The sequence below is a fragment of the Pichia membranifaciens genome (genome assembly GCF_001661235.1).
Source record: "Pichia membranifaciens NRRL Y-2026 unplaced genomic scaffold PICMEscaffold_2, whole genome shotgun sequence".
Classification (NCBI taxonomy): domain Eukaryota; kingdom Fungi; phylum Ascomycota; class Pichiomycetes; order Pichiales; family Pichiaceae; genus Pichia; species Pichia membranifaciens.
Window position 1 is genome coordinate 1,902,069 of NW_017566983.1, and position 16,529 is coordinate 1,918,597.

Below are 16,529 nucleotides of genomic sequence, written 5' to 3' on the forward strand. Positions count from 1 at the left end.
ATTTTTTCCTGGTGCACGGACCAATTCAATATTGAAGTCGTATATCTCGCTTACGAAAACGGTAACGCTTAATCGAAGACATGTCGAAGCTTTGATGAGCATGAAAATGATTCCGAACCTTAATATCTATCTTATTATAAAAGAAAGGAACTTATCGCAAGACAAATAAGCTTTTTCTTCTGCTAACAGGCAAAACCAGTAATGGTGAATTATCCTTTTTTGACAAGTGCTCCAGGTAAAGTCATTCTTTTTGGAGAGCACTCTGCTGTTTATAACAAAGTATGTCATGATATCAACTACCCTACCTCTCAGCACCTTCATAATACTAATTCAACCTTTTTGAGATATTATAGCCTGCTATTGCTGCTGCTCTTTCATTAAGAACGTACTTGTTGGTTTCGAAGAATGAAGACGATCCAGAAGGATATATTCGACTGGAATTTCCTGACATTGGACTGAGCCATCAATGGATGAAATCCGAAATGCCGTGGGACCTTTCTACACATGAGCAAGGGAGACCCCCTGCAATAGAAGAGCTTAATGCGGAACTAGTTAATGGGTTGACTCCAATGTTGACAACAATCACGTCGCCTTTACACTACGCTGCTGCATACTGTTTCTTATATTTATTTGTTTCATTATGTCACGGAGAAGTGGAACATGGCCTCACCTTTACCGTGAGGTCGACTTTGCCAATTGGAGCTGGATTAGGCTCATCTGCCTCTATTTCTGTTTGTCTCGCAAGTGCATTTGCCTACATTGGAGGCCATATTAAGGCGGCAGGTCTGGAGAGAGACTCCAAAATTGTGAAAGATTCGGATGAATGTTTGTTCATTGACGCTTGGTCATATATGGGGGAAAAGTGTATTCATGGCAACCCAAGTGGGATTGATAATGCTGTTGCTACACATGGTGGTGCGGTTATGTTCCAGAGAATGGAGAACGCAGTTCCCAACGTGCGTACTTCGATGAGAAACCTGCCGTCTATTAATCTGCTTTTGACAAACACAAAGACGCCTAGAAGGACTGCGGATCTGGTTTCCAACGTTGCAAGAATTGTAAATGATTTCCCTAAATCGACGGGATGTATATTAGAGTCGATGGAGGCCATTGCTAGAGAAGCGTACAACTTGATGTTGCGCCCATTTTTTGACGAAGACTCCAAGGCGAGATTGATGGAGTTGATGAGAATTAACCATGGTCTTTTGGTGTCTCTTGGTGTTTCGCATCCGAACTTAGAAAGGGTCAAATTGTATTGTGATGAGCTGAAGATGGGGGAAACCAAGCTGACAGGTGCAGGTGGTGGAGGCTGTGCTATTACCTTATTGAAGGATGATGTTGATGCGGAGACTTACGAGAAACTTTTTGCTAAATTTGAACAAAATGGCTTTGAGACTTTCAGAACTACTTTAGGAGGTAAAGGCGTAGGTCTTTTGGAAGATCCTGCCGAAGCTCTTTTGCAGTACATGACTCCGGAGAGCTTTGTCAATTTTAATAATACCACGGAAATTGAGACGTCAATCGGCTGCACTGCTGTTGAATCTTGGAAGTACTGGTAGTGTAGTTAGTATAAATTTGCTTTAGACTAGAGTTTGCAAGCTGTTTATTATGGCTATAGAAGGCGCCATGATTATAGAAAAATATTGTAGTGTATATATAAACAATTCTGTTTGGGATCTGGAACTTTAAAGTTTTGCAGAAACCTTTCCTGTTGTTTGAAACAGTTGGACTGCTTTGTGTCCCATACCCAAACCTGCCTGGTAACCATATCCACTAGCACCGTAGTTGTGGATCAAAAGTTTCTCTTCGACCTTTTCTGCTTCTATCCTCACCCCTCCGTGTCTACTTGGTCTCAAGCCTGCTGCAACGGCCAAGATTTCCAAAGGCTGATCCAAGATTTTTGGCATGAGCTCGGTTGTTCTTTTAATAATATCCTTTGTTTCCTCTTCGAATGTATCACCTGTCCAGTTGTCTTTCTGCAAAAAGCCACCAAGGATGAGCTTACCGCCGGAGTTTGGCCGCGGAATGATGTACGTGGCATAGTCTGCGCCCCATCTCATTCTGTTCTCCTGGATGTGTGGTGCCTTGACGACCAGGACCTGGCCCCTTGTTGGGTAAACCTTTGAGTCCTTGACACCGGAAAGCGAGAATGCGCCAATACCGGTACAGTTGAACACTGCAACGGTGTGTGGAAGGTAAGCTTGAGAGATATGAGTGAGTTTCTGTCTTCTGAAGGATACTCCGGTCTTTTCGAGGTAGGTTCTGAAGTTGGCAAGGAATAGAGGGCAGTTGAAGTTCCATGTGGTGAAGGTGATACCAAATGCAGTTCCGGCTGGTAGTTCCGATGATGGGACGACCTTAAAATCCTTCAAGTAGCCTTTCAAGGAGTTGATCTTGGCGTCTCCGGGATACTCATCCCAGAACTCGGTGCTTGGTTTCATGTCCAAGCCGCAGGATGGGCCCCCAAGGACCTTCTGAATCTTCGCCACATTTGTGTAGGTGAATTTGTCAAAGGAGAGGGTGTCTGCATCATTAGGAGAGATACAGGAGAAGTTACCACCGGCCCATGGCGACGTGTAGTTAATTGACAAGTCACCAGGGAGATGTTCTCCAATGACGACAATCTTGGATGGTTTGACTTTTGCCTCTGTGATCAGCGACCACACAGTGTAGAGGCCAACAATACCTGAACCTAGCACAACAACGTTAGACATTTCTTTTCTATATCTAAATAGGGAATCTGAATCAAAGTTTACCGTGTCCAGTTTCAGCTTGCTGAAAGATTCTTACTTCTCCTTGCGTCTCTTGCGTCTCTTCCTTTTTTTCTTCTCTGAAGCACCAGAACACACTACTTCTTCCTCCTTTTATACAAACTCGAACAAGAAGCGGTAATAAGAACTAGTTAGGCTGTTCGGAGACCCCGTATCCTGCGCCGTATCAGACCACTGGCGGCGGGACCCACCGACTATCGCTTGCTGGTGCAATCTGTGAAATGGCCCGACGCAGAAACATGATTCTCTCCGCCGCAGCCGCAGGCGAGCGCTTGATGCGGCGCTTAGTGGACGGGTATATGCGGGCACCTCGGAGACGGAGAAGCACTCCGGGGACGATAAGAGGAGAGTTAGGGTTTATTTCACTAGGTGGTCTGCGTTTAGTCAACTTTACAAAATTACAGAGGATACACAAGATCAGAGCTTGGCGACATCTCTGCGGGCCTTAGAGTATAGGGCGACGGCTTTGTGGGCCATGCCGAAGCCTGCCTGGTAGCCGTAGCCGCCAGCGCCGTAGTTGTGGACGAGGAGGTGGTCTTCGACGTGTTCAACCTCGATCCTTGGGCCACCCTGTCTGCTTGGTCTCAGGCCGGCAACAACACGGATGACGTCCAGAGGCTTGTCGAGGATTTTAGGGAGCAAGGCTGTTGTTCTGCGGATGATGTCTGCGGTCTCGAGCTCGAAAGTGTCGCCGGTCCAGTTCCCCTTCTGAAGGAACCCGCCGAGGACAAGCTCACCGTTGGAGTGCGGTCTTGGGATGATGTAGGTAGCGTAGGTCGGACCCCAACGGACACAGTTTTCCTGGACGTGTGGGGCCTTGACGACGACGACCTGGCCCCTGGTCGGGTAGACCTTGGAGTCCTTGACGCCGTCGAGGGAGAAGGCTCCGAGACCGGTACAGTTGAAGACGGTGTGCGTGCCCGGGAGGTAGGCCTGGCTGACGTAGGTGAGCTCTTTTCTCACGAAGGTGACGCCCAGCTTCTCGAGGTAAGTCTTGAAGTTGGCGAGGAAGAATGGGCAGTTGAAGTTCCACGTCGTGAGGGAGACGCCGAACTTGGCGCCGGCCGGAAGCTCTGCTGCGGGGATGATGCGGAAGTCCTCGATGTACTGGCTGAGGGCGGCGATCTTCTTGTCGTTGGGGTTTTCGTCCCAGATCTCCGTGCTGGGTCTCTTGTCGAGGCCGCACGCAGCGCCGCCGAGCTTCTTCTGCAGCTCCTGGAGGTGTGTGTAGGTGTATTTGTCCCAGGAAAGGGTCTCCGGGTCGTTTGGCGTGATGCAGGAGAAGTTCCCGCCGGCCCACGGCGACGTGTAGTTGATCGACTGGTCGCCTGGAAGGTGTTTTCCGATGACGGTGATGCTTGCAGGGGGGACGCCTGCCTCGGTGACGAGGCAGTAGGTGGTGTAGAGGCCGACGATGCCGGATCCAAGCACGACGACGTTGGACATGGTGCTGCTTAAGGCTGCTGGCTGCTGGCTGGTTGGCGGTGGGCTCCAGTCCACCCCGACACGCTGCTCCCTCGGGTCCGTCAGGCGGGAAGCCGGGGTTTTATACTAGGGTCCCCGACACAGCTGGGCCGCCGCTTAGGCCCGCGCGGGGCGGAAACGGCGGGCCTTAGCGCCGCAGCCGTTGGGCGATAAGAAAGTCTGCTGCTGTTGCTTCTATAGAGGGTGCTATCTAATTCTTGGCGTGCGCAGCGTCGTCCTCGGACCCGTCGTGTGCGGTGCCGTTGACAAGCGTCTGCGTGTCCGTGTACTCGTTCTGCTTGAGGCCGAACGCGCCCGGGAAGAGCTCCGGAAGCTCCTTGCAGTACTCGTGGAAGACCCAGCGGCGCTGGTCCCAGTTGCTGTCCACGGGCCCGTGCGTCTGCCGCATGCGGGCCGCCACGAGCTCGCACTGCTTCCACACCCGCAGCACGTTCATGCCCATCATCTTGGCCACCTGCTCCTCGGACGCGCCGGTGGCGGCCCACACCCGCTTCACGAGGTCCGGGTACTTGGACACGTCCTCGAGCCCGACGGGGCCCTGCGGGATCCCGTCGAAGTCCGACCCAAACCCGACGTGGTCCCACCCGATGAGCTCCACCACGTGCCGGATGTGCGCCACCGCGTCGTCGATCGTGACGCGCGCGCGGCCCCGTTGCTGCAGAAACTCGGGGAAGAAGTTGATGCACACCACCCCGCCGTTCTTCTTCACCAGCAGCAGCACGTCGTCCCGCACGTTCCGCTCGTGCGCCGTGAGCGCATACGTGGAGCTGTGCGAGAACAGCACGGGCGCCTGCGTGGTGGCCAGCACGTCCAGCATCGTCTTGTGCGACACGTGGCTGAGGTCCACCATCATCCCGAGCCGGTTCATCTCGCGCACGCACTCGCGCCCGTACACCGTGAGCCCGCGGTCGCTGAGCCCGCCCGTCACCGACGACGCCGCCGTGGCAAACGGGTTGTCGCAGTTGTGCGTCAGCGTGATGTACCGCACGCCCAGCGCGTGGTACTGGCGCACCACGCCCAGCGACAGGTCCACCTGGTGCAGGCCCTCCACGCCGAGCGTGATGGCGATCTGCGTGCTGCCCTGGTCCTGGAAGCACGCCAGCGCCTCGTCTGCCGTGTGCACGAACCGCAGCGCGCCCGAGTGCTCGTCCACGAGCCGGCGCACCACGTCGATCTGCTCAAGCGTGTCGCGCACGATGGACGACGGCTGGTTGAAGTCCTGCGACAGGATGTCGTCTGTCTTGCACTCGATCCAGCAGCTGAAGAACTGCACCCCGATGCGGCCCTCGCGCATCCGCACGAGGTCTGTGTGCGACGTGAGCAGCGAGTCGAAGTCGAACTGCGGCGTGGAAGACAGCTCGTAGTGCAGCTGCATCCGCAGCGCGTAGGGGAAGTCGTTGTGCGTGTCGACGATGGGGAAACGCTTGCTGAGCGCCTCGAACCGGCGCTCGATGTCTGTGCCGGGGGGGATTTGTGTGTGTGCGTCCATGGGGCGGATTGCGGAGCAGAGGGTGTCGCGGGGAGAGGGGGGGGGAAACAGACGTGGTGCGCCGGACCGGGCTGGCTCTCCCACGGCAGGCGCGGGGCCTTATATAGGGGGCGGGCGCCCCGGCCGGCGGACGCGAAAAGCTCGGCGGGCGCCGGCGGGTCGGGCCGACGACTGCTAAGCGCCGTTGGGCGCATCGTGCCGCGGCTCAGCTGGCGCCGGCGGGGGGCGGCGGCGGCGCCTAGATAAGCCAGCCGCGCAGGTTGACAGCGCGGGTTGAGGCAGCCAGGGGCCGCGGGGCCGTTGACGTGGGTCCGGGGAAGCTGGGTCCTGATAAGCAGGTGGGTCAGAGCAGCAGCTATAAAGTTGGGCAGGCCCGGAGCGGTTTGGCAAGGGGCGGTCGCAAGGCTGCAGGGGCGGTGAAGAGAAGTGTAGAAACCATCGCTAGGTTGCAGCACCAAGACAGGCAGTACTAGCAGAATGCTCTCCAAGGCAACGTCGCAGATGACGGTCGAGGCGCAGCTGTCGCAGGCCTACCACGAAAACAAGGCCGGGGACGAGATCCTGGACTCCGGGTTGAAGGCGGGTCTCAAGAACAGAATGATCAACCTCATAGCGCTCTGCGGGATCATCGGACCCGGGGTGTTCGTCGGAATGGGCAGCGCGCTGGCGTCGGGCGGGCCCGTGGGGCTGCTCGCAGGGTTCGCCATCGTGGGCATCCTCGTGCTGTCGATGATGAACTCCATCGGCGAGATGAACGCCGCGTTCGACCAGAACTTCGCGATCCTGGCGTCCAAATACGTCTCCAAGGGCTTCGGGGCCACCGTCGCCGCCTACTACGTCATCATCTGGATCACCAACATCATCGCGGAGTACACGTCGCTCACCTCGTCGCTCGAAACCTACTCGTCCACCGTGCCCACCTGGGGCTGGTACCTCATCTTCTGGTTTGTCTTCACCATGTTCCAGTGCCTCAACGTCTCCTGGTGGGGCGAGTGCGAGTACGTTCTCGGCTTCCTCAAGTTGGCCTTCCTCTCCGGCTTCTACCTCTTCGCCATCATCTACGCAGCAGGCGGCATCCCCGGCCACAAGCCCGACAACCCCTTCAAAAACTACCCGCTCAAGTCCGGCTTCAAGGGCATCGCCAACTCCTTTGTCTACGCCGGCGTCTTCTACGCCGGCATCGAGGGCATCTCCATCGTCGCCGCAGAGGCCAGAAACCCCAGAAAGGCCATCCCCACCGCTGTCAGAAGCACGGTCTTCCGGGTCTTCTTCGTCTACTTCGGCTTGTCCATCTTCTACGGCATCACCGTCCCCTACAACGACCCCATGTTGAACGGCGCGGACAAGGTCATGCGCTCCCCAATGACGATCGCCATGACCGAAGCCGGCTGGCCCGGGTCCAAGTACTTTGTCACCACCATGATCTGGATCACCTGTTTCTCCTCAATCAACTCCGCCATCTACTTCGGCTCCCGGGCCCTCTTCACCTGGTCTAAGGCCGGCTACGGCCCGAAGATCTTCACCACCGTCAACAGCAGAGGTGTCCCTTACGTCGCCATCCATTTTGTGCACATCTTTGGCTTTCTCTCCATCCTCTCGTACTCCTCGGGCTCCTCCGTGGCATACTCGTACATCGTCTCCGTCTCCGGTGTTGCCTGCTTCATGGTCTGGACCTCGATATCGATCACCCACCTCAGGTTCAGGAAAGGCTGGGTCGCCCAGGGCTACTCCTTGGACGCTTTGCCTTATAAGGCCATGTTCTTTCCCTGGGTCAACTACGTCGCCATCGTCATCGGGGTCGTGCTCACGCTCGTCCAGAGCTGGTCCGCTTTCAAACCTTTTGACTACAAAACTTTTATCGACGGCTACATCATGCTTCCATTGTTCTTCATCATCTGGTTCTGCTATGACATGTTCTACTTCAAGTCCGGCTTTATCAAATGTTCCGATATGGACTTTGAGTCAGGCAAAAGACCCGACCTCGATGACATCGTCGGCGCAGAGCTCGACAACTACTGCGGTGAAAGCGTCCAGGCTGCTGAGTCCACAACTGAAAAGATACAGTAGTATTCTCCACTCATTCTTTTGCTCTTTTTTTGTGTAATTTATATCTATAAGAAAAAAAAAATAATCCCAAGCTTACCTCCCCAAGTTCAACCTCCATCCGAGTTGCTTCGTCACCCGGAACCAGTCCACATACAACGAACCGTTGTTGTTCAGAGTCCATATTTTTTGCACCACAATGAGCAACTTCTGGTAGCTGCTCAGATACCCACACGACTGTATTAAAGACTTGAACATCTTGGAAACCTCTTTCCTGTCCTCGTTCGAAGTCGAGCTGATGCCCAGCAAGAGCATCGGAAATGCTAAACTGTTTTTCAGCTTGGCACTCTTGACCAAAATTTTAAGGTCCTCTCTCAAGTTATACGCTAGTACCTGCACTTCCGGCACTACGGGCGGAATTTTGCGGATCACCTGCCGGAGATATATCTGGGAAGACAACTGATACACCTCAAAGAGCGTCAAATGCGACTCTAACTCGTCGGGGCTATTCAAGTACTGGAGACAGGAGAGGTCTGGCTTGGCAAAACGAATCATCTTGTCCAACTTATCGGACCTGTCTAGCATCTTGTTGATCAGCTCGTACTTGTCACACTCGGGGAGGTCTAGACTCACCTGCAAGGAGCTGTACTCAACAAGCATACTGACAATCTCCCCGATCAGCAAAATCACTGGTCTGATGCATCCTTGTAAGGGATCGTGAACAATCTTCGTTGTGTTGTTCTGGCTGAAAAGATCGTGGTAGTCCGACATCGGGTAAAAAGTCCCATTCTCGTTAGACTGGGAGGCCAAGACGTCAAAATAGGCGAAGTTCTCCGCAAGCAAGTTCCCCTCGATGGAGCATGTCGAGGACAAGTACCTGAAGTTTCCGGGCATCTTGTTGATCATATTAAAGCAGCACGTAAAGTAGTGCGACCATTTCGAGGTGTCGCCAAAGGAGATCTCCATGCACACCAAAAGCATGTAGCAGACAAAGTTGGTGATGAACTTCTCACGGTCGAGACTGAGCTCGTTGTGCGACATGAGATCGTTTACCTTGTTGATGTAGCTGTCGGCCTCGACGTTTTCGATCTGGAAGTTCAAGTTGACGTTCTTGCGCATGCGGCAACCCCAGCCGACAAGCGTGTAAAGCACAGACTTCTCCTTGAACGCGATGGGCACGTAGATCTTGGAATAATAGTTGAACTCCTGGGGCAGGATGGACAGATCCGGGAGAATGCTCTTGCAGTAGAACTCAAAGTAGGAGAGCTCCTCCGAGGAGAGCGCCACAGGGAGTTTGATCTCTAGCGAGCCTGGAATCGATGGCGTCGGGTTCGAGAAGAGGTGGAGGTACTGGGGTTGGTCCTCGAAGATCAGGTTGAGGAAGTCTGTGTCGTAGGGTAGCAGCTCGTCGAGCGAGGCGATGGCACCCGTTGTGCCGTCATCGTCGCCCTCGCCGCCGGCACCCACAGCGGCGATCCCACTGCTTCCAAACAAGCTGTTCAGCGTCGAGGTGTTGTTCTCGAGGATCCGCATCACGGTGTCTCCGACCAGGCTGCGGAGACTCGAGATCGAGCTGATTTTGCCGGAGGAGATCTGCGTCCCTGCGGCGGCCGACGCCGGCAGAGACGGCGTGTCGATTTCGCCGGCAAACCTGAGGATGTCGCTAGACAACTGTCGATACTCGCAAACGATGTTTCTGTTCAGACAGCCCGTGCAGATCGGTTTGATCTCGTCGCATTTCTTCTTCCTTCTCCTGCAGTTGATGCAGCCGGACTTCGACCGCCTCACTTTCACTTTTGCACTTGCCCTATGCTGCGCCCTGCCCAGCATAGCGTCAGCACTGTCTTCCATCCTTCAGTGCCTTCTGCTCTGCTCTGCTCTGCTCTGAAGTTTCTGACCAATACTCCGTTCCATACCTTTCTCCGACTCATCCACAGACTTTTCTGACTCCACGTGATAAGCTTTCTCTATTTTTCCCAAAGTCGTATCAGCAGCGATGTCGCCAACAGATTGAGAAATTGCCAGATAATACGAGAAAACAAGAAAAACCGTGCCGACGCGCCGATCGGCGCGTCGGCGCGCCCAAAACGTCGATCGACCCAAACCGTGCTGGTTGCAGCATTAATCGACGCGTCGCTTTTCCCGGTGCAATGGCGCTAGTCGCGCACCGATCTTCCATGCAGCGGAGCCGCCGCATGCGAGAGGCATCTGCTGCAGCGGGCCGCAGCACGGCGGCTGCAGCTCCGGCATGGAAGTTTCCATGCACACTATCGGGAGGGCATCCTCTGCAGGATTGGTTCCCACGCAGAGCCGGCTGTGGCTGCGGCAGACGGCGGGAGGCAGCAGCCGGGGAGGCAGCAGCCCGGGAGAGAAAGTGGGAGGTGGGGCAAGGGATGGGGATGGAAATAAGAATGGGAATGAGAGTGAAGAAACAGGTGCAGGGGCCACTTCCAGTGGCCAGTGGCAGGCAGCAAGGCAGTCCTGTATAGGTGTGAAGGTTTGCTTGCATTAGGGATACCCCTGGGCAGAAGTAGAGAGCGTAGCGTGTGTCCGAGCGTGTGCACGGCCGACCGAGAAGAACAGCGGGCAGAAAAAGATAAGGGCCGAAAGCGGGCGAAGCTTACGCTGATAGGAAGAATCTCGCAACGGACACTGGGCAGGCCTTCACGAAGGACGAAAACAAGAGAATTGCAACGCACGGAAACCGAGGAAGCTTCTATCAGGAAGACGTCAGACTACCATCGACGCCAGCACCATCAGCTACCTCATGCCTACCAACCGAGGCGTGTTCGAGCTCACCATCTTGGGCTGCTCGGGCGGCCCCATATCAGGGAAAACGTGCTCCTTCATGCTCAAGCCCACCGACGTGGACTACGCTGCGATTGTGTCGCAGGACGGCGCAGCAGAGGGCGCCCTGCTAGTCATTGACGCCGGCACGGGCTTGACGTCCCTCGTCGACATCCTGCAGAACAGCTCCTCCTACATGGAGTCGTGCTTTTTGTTGGAGCTCTACCCGCAGAACCAGGTCACCTCTGCGGCCAAGCCAGCGACCGGGTCTGGGTCCGAGTCCGGGGCCACGTCGATCAAGGACCTCATTGCCACTTACGTCAACACACAGAACCTGGCCATCACGGCGCCGCTGCGGGCTCTCCGGACGGCGGCCGCCGGTACGAGGTCGAGTCTCCAGCTCGCAGACGATGTGCTCAACTCCATCGACGCCTACCTCATCACCCACCCACACTTGGACCACGTCGCCAGCTTGGTCATCAACTCGCCGGCCTTCTCCTCGCCCAAGGCCGTCTACGGCCTTCCAGACACAGTCGCCTCGATCAAAGACAACCTCTTCAATGGCCGCGTGTGGCCCGACCTGGTCAGCATGGGCATCATCGCCCTCCACCAGCTCGCAGACAGCGTCCGGGTCACAGATATCTCCAGGCGATATAGCATCACCCCCTTCAAGGTTTCCCACGGCATCACAGCATCAGGCAGCCGATATATAAGCACCGCCTTTCTCATCACCGACACCAAGCACGACTCAAGCATCCTCCTTTTTGGCGACGTCGAGTCTGACGTCGTCGCCAACTGCAACTACAACAAAGTCATCTGGACACACGCGGCCCCGCTCATAACAGCAAACAAGCTCAACACCATTGTCATTGAGTGCTCCACCGTGGACAAGCCGCCGCCCTTGTTTGGCCACATGACCCCCTTCAACTTGATCTACGAGCTCTCGACGCTACGCAAATTGTGTGTCGATCTCCGGTACCCCGACGTGGCGGCGCAGGACTTGCAACACGACCACGAGACGTACATTGGGTCCCGCTACCAGCCCTTGGCCGGCTTCAATGTCATCATCATACACGTGAAGGAAACGCTGGACGACGTGAACCCCAGATGCCTCATTTTGCAGAGGCTCAACACTCTCAACACGAATTTCAACCTCAAAATCAATTTCACGATGGCCTTGTCGGGCTTGTCATTTGTGTTGTGATGAGATCAGAAATCCCTCCCCCCCCCACACATACGTTACCTTTGTTTCTACGTCCCCTCTTGTATCTTTCCCCGTCCCCAAGACACGCCTTTTAGAGATATCCGTATCAAAGTGCTTATATACTACTATTACTTTATTTCTCGCTTGTCTCTGGAGTGCCTTTCCTACCTCCCTTTTTTGTAACTTTTCATAGACACAGAGTCAAGCATTGGCGAAAGAGAAAAAGTCATACTCCTAGAAGGTCTAAACTATACAACGATACATACCTACGGCTGAGGAATACCATAACCGGTGATATGCTGGGCAAAGTCCCATCTCATCCCCTCAACGGCAACGTCTTTCTCTATCTTGATAGATTGGGTCGACTTCTCTATGACACACATCGAATACTTGTCCCATGATCTCGCATCACGGTAAAAGAGAACCTTCATACAGTCCTTCACAGTCTGGATCGCATCCTCTTTGCTTAACTTCTGGACGTCTTCCTCACTGTCCACCTTCTTTCTCAAAAGTGGAATCGCCAAATGATTACCAAAACCAGTTGCTAACGTTGGTGAGGAGTACGACACACCTAGAAGATCAACATGTTTTAGTACCAATTCCCCCTTCGCATCAAAACCCGCCACTATGATTGCGTTCCAGAGTGGGTTCATCTTGGATCTCCTGTTGTACATCACGCGGGTCAAATATTCAGATAGATAATCGGCTTTCAGATTGTCACTCTCCATGTCATACGAGTCCTCAATCTCAAGATCGTCCAATAGACGCTCCAAATATTGGAAATCACTAATATCTCCGGAAATACCAACAGCTGCACTCTTGCCGACAGGTATTATTCTTTGCAAATCGTCCAACTTCATCAAGGAACCAAAAGATCCCATGTGATCGGCTGCCATCACAATACCGTCCTTGTATTTGATTGCAATCACAGAGGTACCAGTAATCATTGGTTGTTGAGTGTGCATTCTTGGGAATTCCGAGTTCGTCGATGTGCTCCGGTCTGCATTCGATGCATGGGCAATGTTATAGTTGTATTCTCCATAGGCGTCAGCCGATGGTCTACCCCAATGGAATGGATCGTGATTCATTATTTATATATCTTTCTTTCCGATGGTTATCCTTGTCGAATGCACCCAATCTGCAGTCAATGCCTCAAACGTATCCATCAAATCAACCTTCATCCTCCTATGAAATCATTAGAAGGAGGGCAAAATCGCCATGCACGCCTATAGCGAGCAGATTCGACAGAGGGAAAATATCTAAGCTTCCAAAAAAATGGGTCGATCGTCTCCTGACCCTTTTTTGCTGACATAATCACGGAGTCGATGTCGGTCTTACATGGGTGGTGTTGATGGGTGTTTCCCTATTGATGGAGAGGCTAAGAAACTGGGGATACCCTGACCAGATGCCAGGTGCAGTTTGGTTGTTCTGCCCCTTTTAACATAAAGCAAACAAAAGACAAAAATATGAGAGCTACATTGAGAGTGCTTCAACGTGTCCCCTTGATCAAATTCGTCGGGGGTCCACACACAGCTGGTACGTGTGGTTCATAAAAAAGTTCATCAACTCAAGTCTAGTACTAACATCCGCATATTTTTAATTCAGCCCACACACCAGCAACCATCCATCCCTGTGCACCAGCAGGTTTGAGACCAGGGTCTGCTGGATCATCGGCTGCAAGCTCGGGCGCTGCTGTTGCTTTCCAATCGAGGAATAACCTTTCCAAGAGATTTAGATATGTCCCACTTGATGAAATCGAGATCGAAGACGTTTTAACCGGTGGTGCAGACGTTCTCATCAAATAGAACCGTATTCCTACATGCCGTCTATACATTCCTTATTTATTATAACCAGAGCCATCTCCATCAAATTATAAGTTCTATGCTTTATACTCTATAGGTGGTGGTGCAAACCAACAAAATAATACAATTTATTGTTACTTATTTCTACATCGTCATTTTGACTACAGTTTCTTTCTAGTTCCACTGGCTGATCAATCAACCTGCTAAGCTGTACTTTACAATTCTTTTCAGATTCAACTCTGTTGCGAGCATGTCACTCGTTTCAATGCCCTCCATCATCTTTTGGAAGTATACATTGTAGCTTTCTAAATTCTCGACTTTCGGCTTGTATGTAAGATCGAATTTGTTCTTCCATAGAATGCGCTGCAAAACGCAGAATGAGGCCATTGCAACCTTGTAAAACTCAGACTGTTTTACAGCAATGATCGATGTTCTGATCTTAAGGACTAGCCGATTATATTTGGCAACATGCATCTCGATTAACCTTCTGAAGGCGTAGTTTTTCATGATCTCTCTCTCGGATCGGTTTAGCCTGTTCGTTATGCAGATCAGTTTGACTATGCAGTTGAACTTGTCCGAGGTTTTGATGTTAACAAGAAAAATGCTACCATTTTCAAAAATCAACGGTATGATCTGGTTAAGAGAGTCTGTCTCCATGATTTTTTCAAATTTGGACTCATCAAACTCCTGCTTCATGCGTCTCTTATATGTCACAACAAGACTTTTTCTAAGCTCAAACATGCTTTTTTTCGATCTGTCGGCAGATCCATCCCGGTATAACAAAGCGTTCATCAGCGGATCGTAAGAAAATTGGCGTATGAAACTATACATCAAATCAATCTTTGTGATGTCGCCAAACAACTCCGAATGTAAAATGTGCTTTTTGAATTCTAGGGCGTACACCGGTTGAAACCTTTGTCTCAAAGTCTCTTCAGTTTCCTTGCGGGATACATCTTGGGTCTTGACTGGTAGTTTTTCTTCTTCACTAGCGTCATCACTATCCTCTAAATCGTTGATTTCAATCGGAGCTGATATCGATTTACCCAACCTTGACCTTGTTTTCTGTCTTTTCACTATGGTTTCAAGCTCTTCATCCTTCACTTTTTCTCGCTGGATAGTGCTCAGGCTGTCTCCAATCTTTGTCTGAACATCGCCATTCACCTCGTGCTCTACAGGTATTGGTGCTACGTGTAAATCATGCTGTTGTTGTTGTTGGTCTCGCTCCTTTGCTCTTTTCTCTCGGTCTTCTTTTTCCAGCCTGATTCGTTCTTGGACCATTCTTTGTCTTTCTTTGATTTCCGCCTCCATCTCTACTCGTTCTCTCTCTTCTCTTTCTCGCTTCTGCTTTTGCTTCAACTCCTTTGCAACGTTCTTTGCATGTTCTGACTCCTTCTTCTTTATTGCCACCAGCTTTTCCTTTTCCTTCTGTTTTAACTCATTAGTGTGCTGCAACTCTTCTCTAAATTCTCCATCAATGCTGGCTATTATCGGATGGAAATCGGAAATGTCGAATTTTGTGGGAGAAAACTGCGGGTCACAGAAGCTCCGTGTCAAGGACACAGGGTCCAAACAAAATGCAAATATGATGGTTAATAAATTGACAGCGTTTGATCCAGTGGCTGGCTTGAACAGGTCTGTGTAAAGTCTAGGGTACCGAAGAGAGTTGATCGATAGTTTCTGCTTGAAGAACACCACGAAGTCTTGTATCCTGAGGGAGGTTTTGCCCGAAAAAGAAGGGTAATCCTCAGCTCGGCTGCTATCTTCACTGAGACTGTAGTCCGAACAGTTAACGAACAATATTTTCTCATACTGGGTGAAACCAATAGCCAGATGCCACTGACCCTTCCACTCGAAAGGGTGGAAGTATATTGCAACGTCCTCACCCTGGGGGCCATAATTCAGATCGTCCTGAAATACGGCTAGCGTTGCGTTCTCATTGGGGTATTGATCGAGGATCAAGTTGCAGTAGTGGAACAGCGTCGCAGGATCAAACACGTTGGATTCGTCCAGCGGGTCCACAAACGTCCTCACCTCGTCTAAGTTCGAGACCATTCTCGTCGCCTGATATCGGTACAGGTGACGGGTGTGGTTCTCCTTCTTACTGTGGGGCAGAGTGCTGCCGTTAGCGCCATCCTTGTCATTTTTCGTCTCGCTGCTGGTCACCAGAACCGTCGAAGAAGTCATCTAGGTGTCTACTGCTGCCAAAAATCAAGTCGCAGTCTGCATCAACAGACCTACTGTTAGTATCAGGTTCTTTCCCTGCGCAGGTCCGGTTGTGTCCGTGTTTATCGACCCAATTTCCTAATCGGTGCGTTCTCAGGCAAGCTTTTTGCGAGGAAAAAAACATGAAACAAACCCTGGATGCGTTTGTATACGGTCATAGAATTGGACGAAAAACACCTTTCCCTGCCCCCGATCTGCAATACTCTCGCTAGCCACCCCCTACCGCTATCAAAAAATTATATACATACCCAGATGCAGTCACTGCTGTCGTTGCTGCCATCTCAGATCGCTCCGATCCTGTGCCGGAAGGATCTGGTGAAGTTACCAGACTGAAAATTCATGTCTGAAAAGTCGAAATGGCCTCTCACCGCGTTGCATGGACAGCTTCTAGCCCAAAGCGGAAAGCGGCAAAAAAACCCAGCTCAGTCGATCGGCCCAATTTCTCTTGGCGCTGCCAAAGGGGCGAGGCCCGGCGCCTGCTAATTTTAAACCTCGTTATGTCATCAAGATTCAATCCCCTGCCTCCTCTCCCCCGTCCACAATCGGGATGAATTTTCCACCAGCATAGGGTTAGAGGCCGTTCCATTATTTGCCTTCTGTGGACGACCACTTTTATGCTTTCCTGCTCTGGTTGTGTTTCTGCGCAGGCTGCTATCTGTTCCCCGTCAACCCTCCAGTTGCACTCTTCTCCTATCAAGTGTTCTCCAATTGCTCTGCAGGCCCCT

General features: G+C 52.2%; 11 protein-coding genes across 11 annotated transcripts; 5 read left to right on the forward strand and 6 right to left on the reverse strand.

Annotated features, from left to right (window-relative positions):
- Positions 1-201: 201 nt before the first annotated feature.
- On the forward strand, positions 202-1,559 carry PICMEDRAFT_32191 (hypothetical protein; the record flags this gene model as incomplete). The annotated part of the gene is made up of 2 exons (XM_019162749.1): positions 202-279; positions 354-1,559. The coding sequence occupies 2 exons, from the start codon at positions 202-204 to the stop codon at positions 1,557-1,559; spliced, it is 1,284 nt and encodes a 427-aa protein (XP_019019034.1).
- A 126-nt stretch (positions 1,560-1,685) lies between these two features.
- On the reverse strand, positions 1,686-2,714 carry PICMEDRAFT_71931 (hypothetical protein; the record flags this gene model as incomplete). The annotated part of the gene is made up of 1 exon (XM_019164050.1): positions 1,686-2,714. The coding sequence occupies one exon, from the start codon at positions 2,712-2,714 to the stop codon at positions 1,686-1,688; it is 1,029 nt and encodes a 342-aa protein (XP_019019035.1).
- A 351-nt stretch (positions 2,715-3,065) lies between these two features.
- Positions 3,066-4,255, reverse strand: PICMEDRAFT_15793 (hypothetical protein). The gene has a single exon (XM_019160970.1). It carries the CDS (start codon positions 4,215-4,217, stop codon positions 3,189-3,191), a length of 1,029 nt encoding a protein of 342 aa, XP_019019036.1. The 5' UTR covers positions 4,218-4,255; the 3' UTR covers positions 3,066-3,188.
- Positions 4,256-4,397: 142 nt separating this feature from the next.
- Positions 4,398-5,817, reverse strand: PICMEDRAFT_15794 (hypothetical protein). The gene has a single exon (XM_019160971.1). It carries the CDS (start codon positions 5,743-5,745, stop codon positions 4,447-4,449), a length of 1,299 nt encoding a protein of 432 aa, XP_019019037.1. The 5' UTR covers positions 5,746-5,817; the 3' UTR covers positions 4,398-4,446.
- Positions 5,818-6,222: 405 nt separating this feature from the next.
- On the forward strand, positions 6,223-7,812 carry PICMEDRAFT_71934 (hypothetical protein; the record flags this gene model as incomplete). Its single annotated transcript, XM_019164051.1, has 1 exon — positions 6,223-7,812. The coding sequence occupies one exon, from the start codon at positions 6,223-6,225 to the stop codon at positions 7,810-7,812; it is 1,590 nt and encodes a 529-aa protein (XP_019019038.1).
- Positions 7,813-7,884: 72 nt separating this feature from the next.
- On the reverse strand, positions 7,885-9,618 carry PICMEDRAFT_71935 (hypothetical protein; the record flags this gene model as incomplete). Its single annotated transcript, XM_019164052.1, has 1 exon — positions 7,885-9,618. One exon carries the CDS (start codon positions 9,616-9,618, stop codon positions 7,885-7,887), a length of 1,734 nt encoding a protein of 577 aa, XP_019019039.1.
- A 185-nt stretch (positions 9,619-9,803) lies between these two features.
- Positions 9,804-10,416, forward strand: PICMEDRAFT_121304 (hypothetical protein). The gene has a single exon (XM_019159886.1). It carries the CDS (start codon positions 9,939-9,941, stop codon positions 10,275-10,277), a length of 339 nt encoding a protein of 112 aa, XP_019019040.1. The 5' UTR covers positions 9,804-9,938; the 3' UTR covers positions 10,278-10,416.
- Positions 10,258-11,779, forward strand: PICMEDRAFT_50982 (hypothetical protein; the record flags this gene model as incomplete). The annotated part of the gene is made up of 3 exons (XM_019163149.1): positions 10,258-10,813; positions 10,877-11,560; positions 11,594-11,779. Exons 1-3 carry the CDS (start codon positions 10,556-10,558, stop codon positions 11,777-11,779), a joined length of 1,128 nt encoding a protein of 375 aa, XP_019019041.1. The 5' UTR covers positions 10,258-10,555.
- A 266-nt stretch (positions 11,780-12,045) lies between these two features.
- PICMEDRAFT_71937 (hypothetical protein) lies at positions 12,046-12,867 on the reverse strand (the record flags this gene model as incomplete). The annotated part of the gene is made up of 1 exon (XM_019164053.1): positions 12,046-12,867. The coding sequence occupies one exon, from the start codon at positions 12,865-12,867 to the stop codon at positions 12,046-12,048; it is 822 nt and encodes a 273-aa protein (XP_019019042.1).
- Positions 12,868-13,192: 325 nt separating this feature from the next.
- Positions 13,193-13,930, forward strand: PICMEDRAFT_15799 (hypothetical protein). The gene is made up of 2 exons (XM_019160972.1): positions 13,193-13,315; positions 13,385-13,930. Exons 1-2 carry the CDS (start codon positions 13,246-13,248, stop codon positions 13,582-13,584), a joined length of 270 nt encoding a protein of 89 aa, XP_019019043.1. The 5' UTR covers positions 13,193-13,245; the 3' UTR covers positions 13,585-13,930.
- Positions 13,638-16,066, reverse strand: PICMEDRAFT_15802 (hypothetical protein). The gene has a single exon (XM_019160974.1). The coding sequence runs from the start codon at positions 15,763-15,765 to the stop codon at positions 13,777-13,779; it is 1,989 nt and encodes a 662-aa protein (XP_019019044.1). The 5' UTR covers positions 15,766-16,066; the 3' UTR covers positions 13,638-13,776.
- Positions 16,067-16,529: the final 463 nt, after the last annotated feature.

Bases quoted from the DNA above. Each gene is read 5' to 3' on its own strand.
- PICMEDRAFT_15793 (XM_019160970.1), bottom strand. From the start codon at position 4,217: ATGTCCAACGTCGTCGTGCTTGGATCCGGCATCGTCGGCCTCTACACC.
- PICMEDRAFT_15802 (XM_019160974.1), bottom strand. From the start codon at position 15,765: ATGACTTCTTCGACGGTTCTGGTGACCAGCAGCGAGACGAAAAATGAC.
- PICMEDRAFT_121304 (XM_019159886.1), top strand. From the start codon at position 9,939: ATGGCGCTAGTCGCGCACCGATCTTCCATGCAGCGGAGCCGCCGCATG.
- PICMEDRAFT_15794 (XM_019160971.1), bottom strand. From the start codon at position 5,745: ATGGACGCACACACACAAATCCCCCCCGGCACAGACATCGAGCGCCGG.
- PICMEDRAFT_15799 (XM_019160972.1), top strand. From the start codon at position 13,246: ATGAGAGCTACATTGAGAGTGCTTCAACGTGTCCCCTTGATCAAATTC. The intron at 13,316-13,384 runs GTACGTGTGGTT...TTTTTAATTCAG, and splicing joins CGGGGGTCCACACACAGCTG to CCCACACACCAGCAACCATC.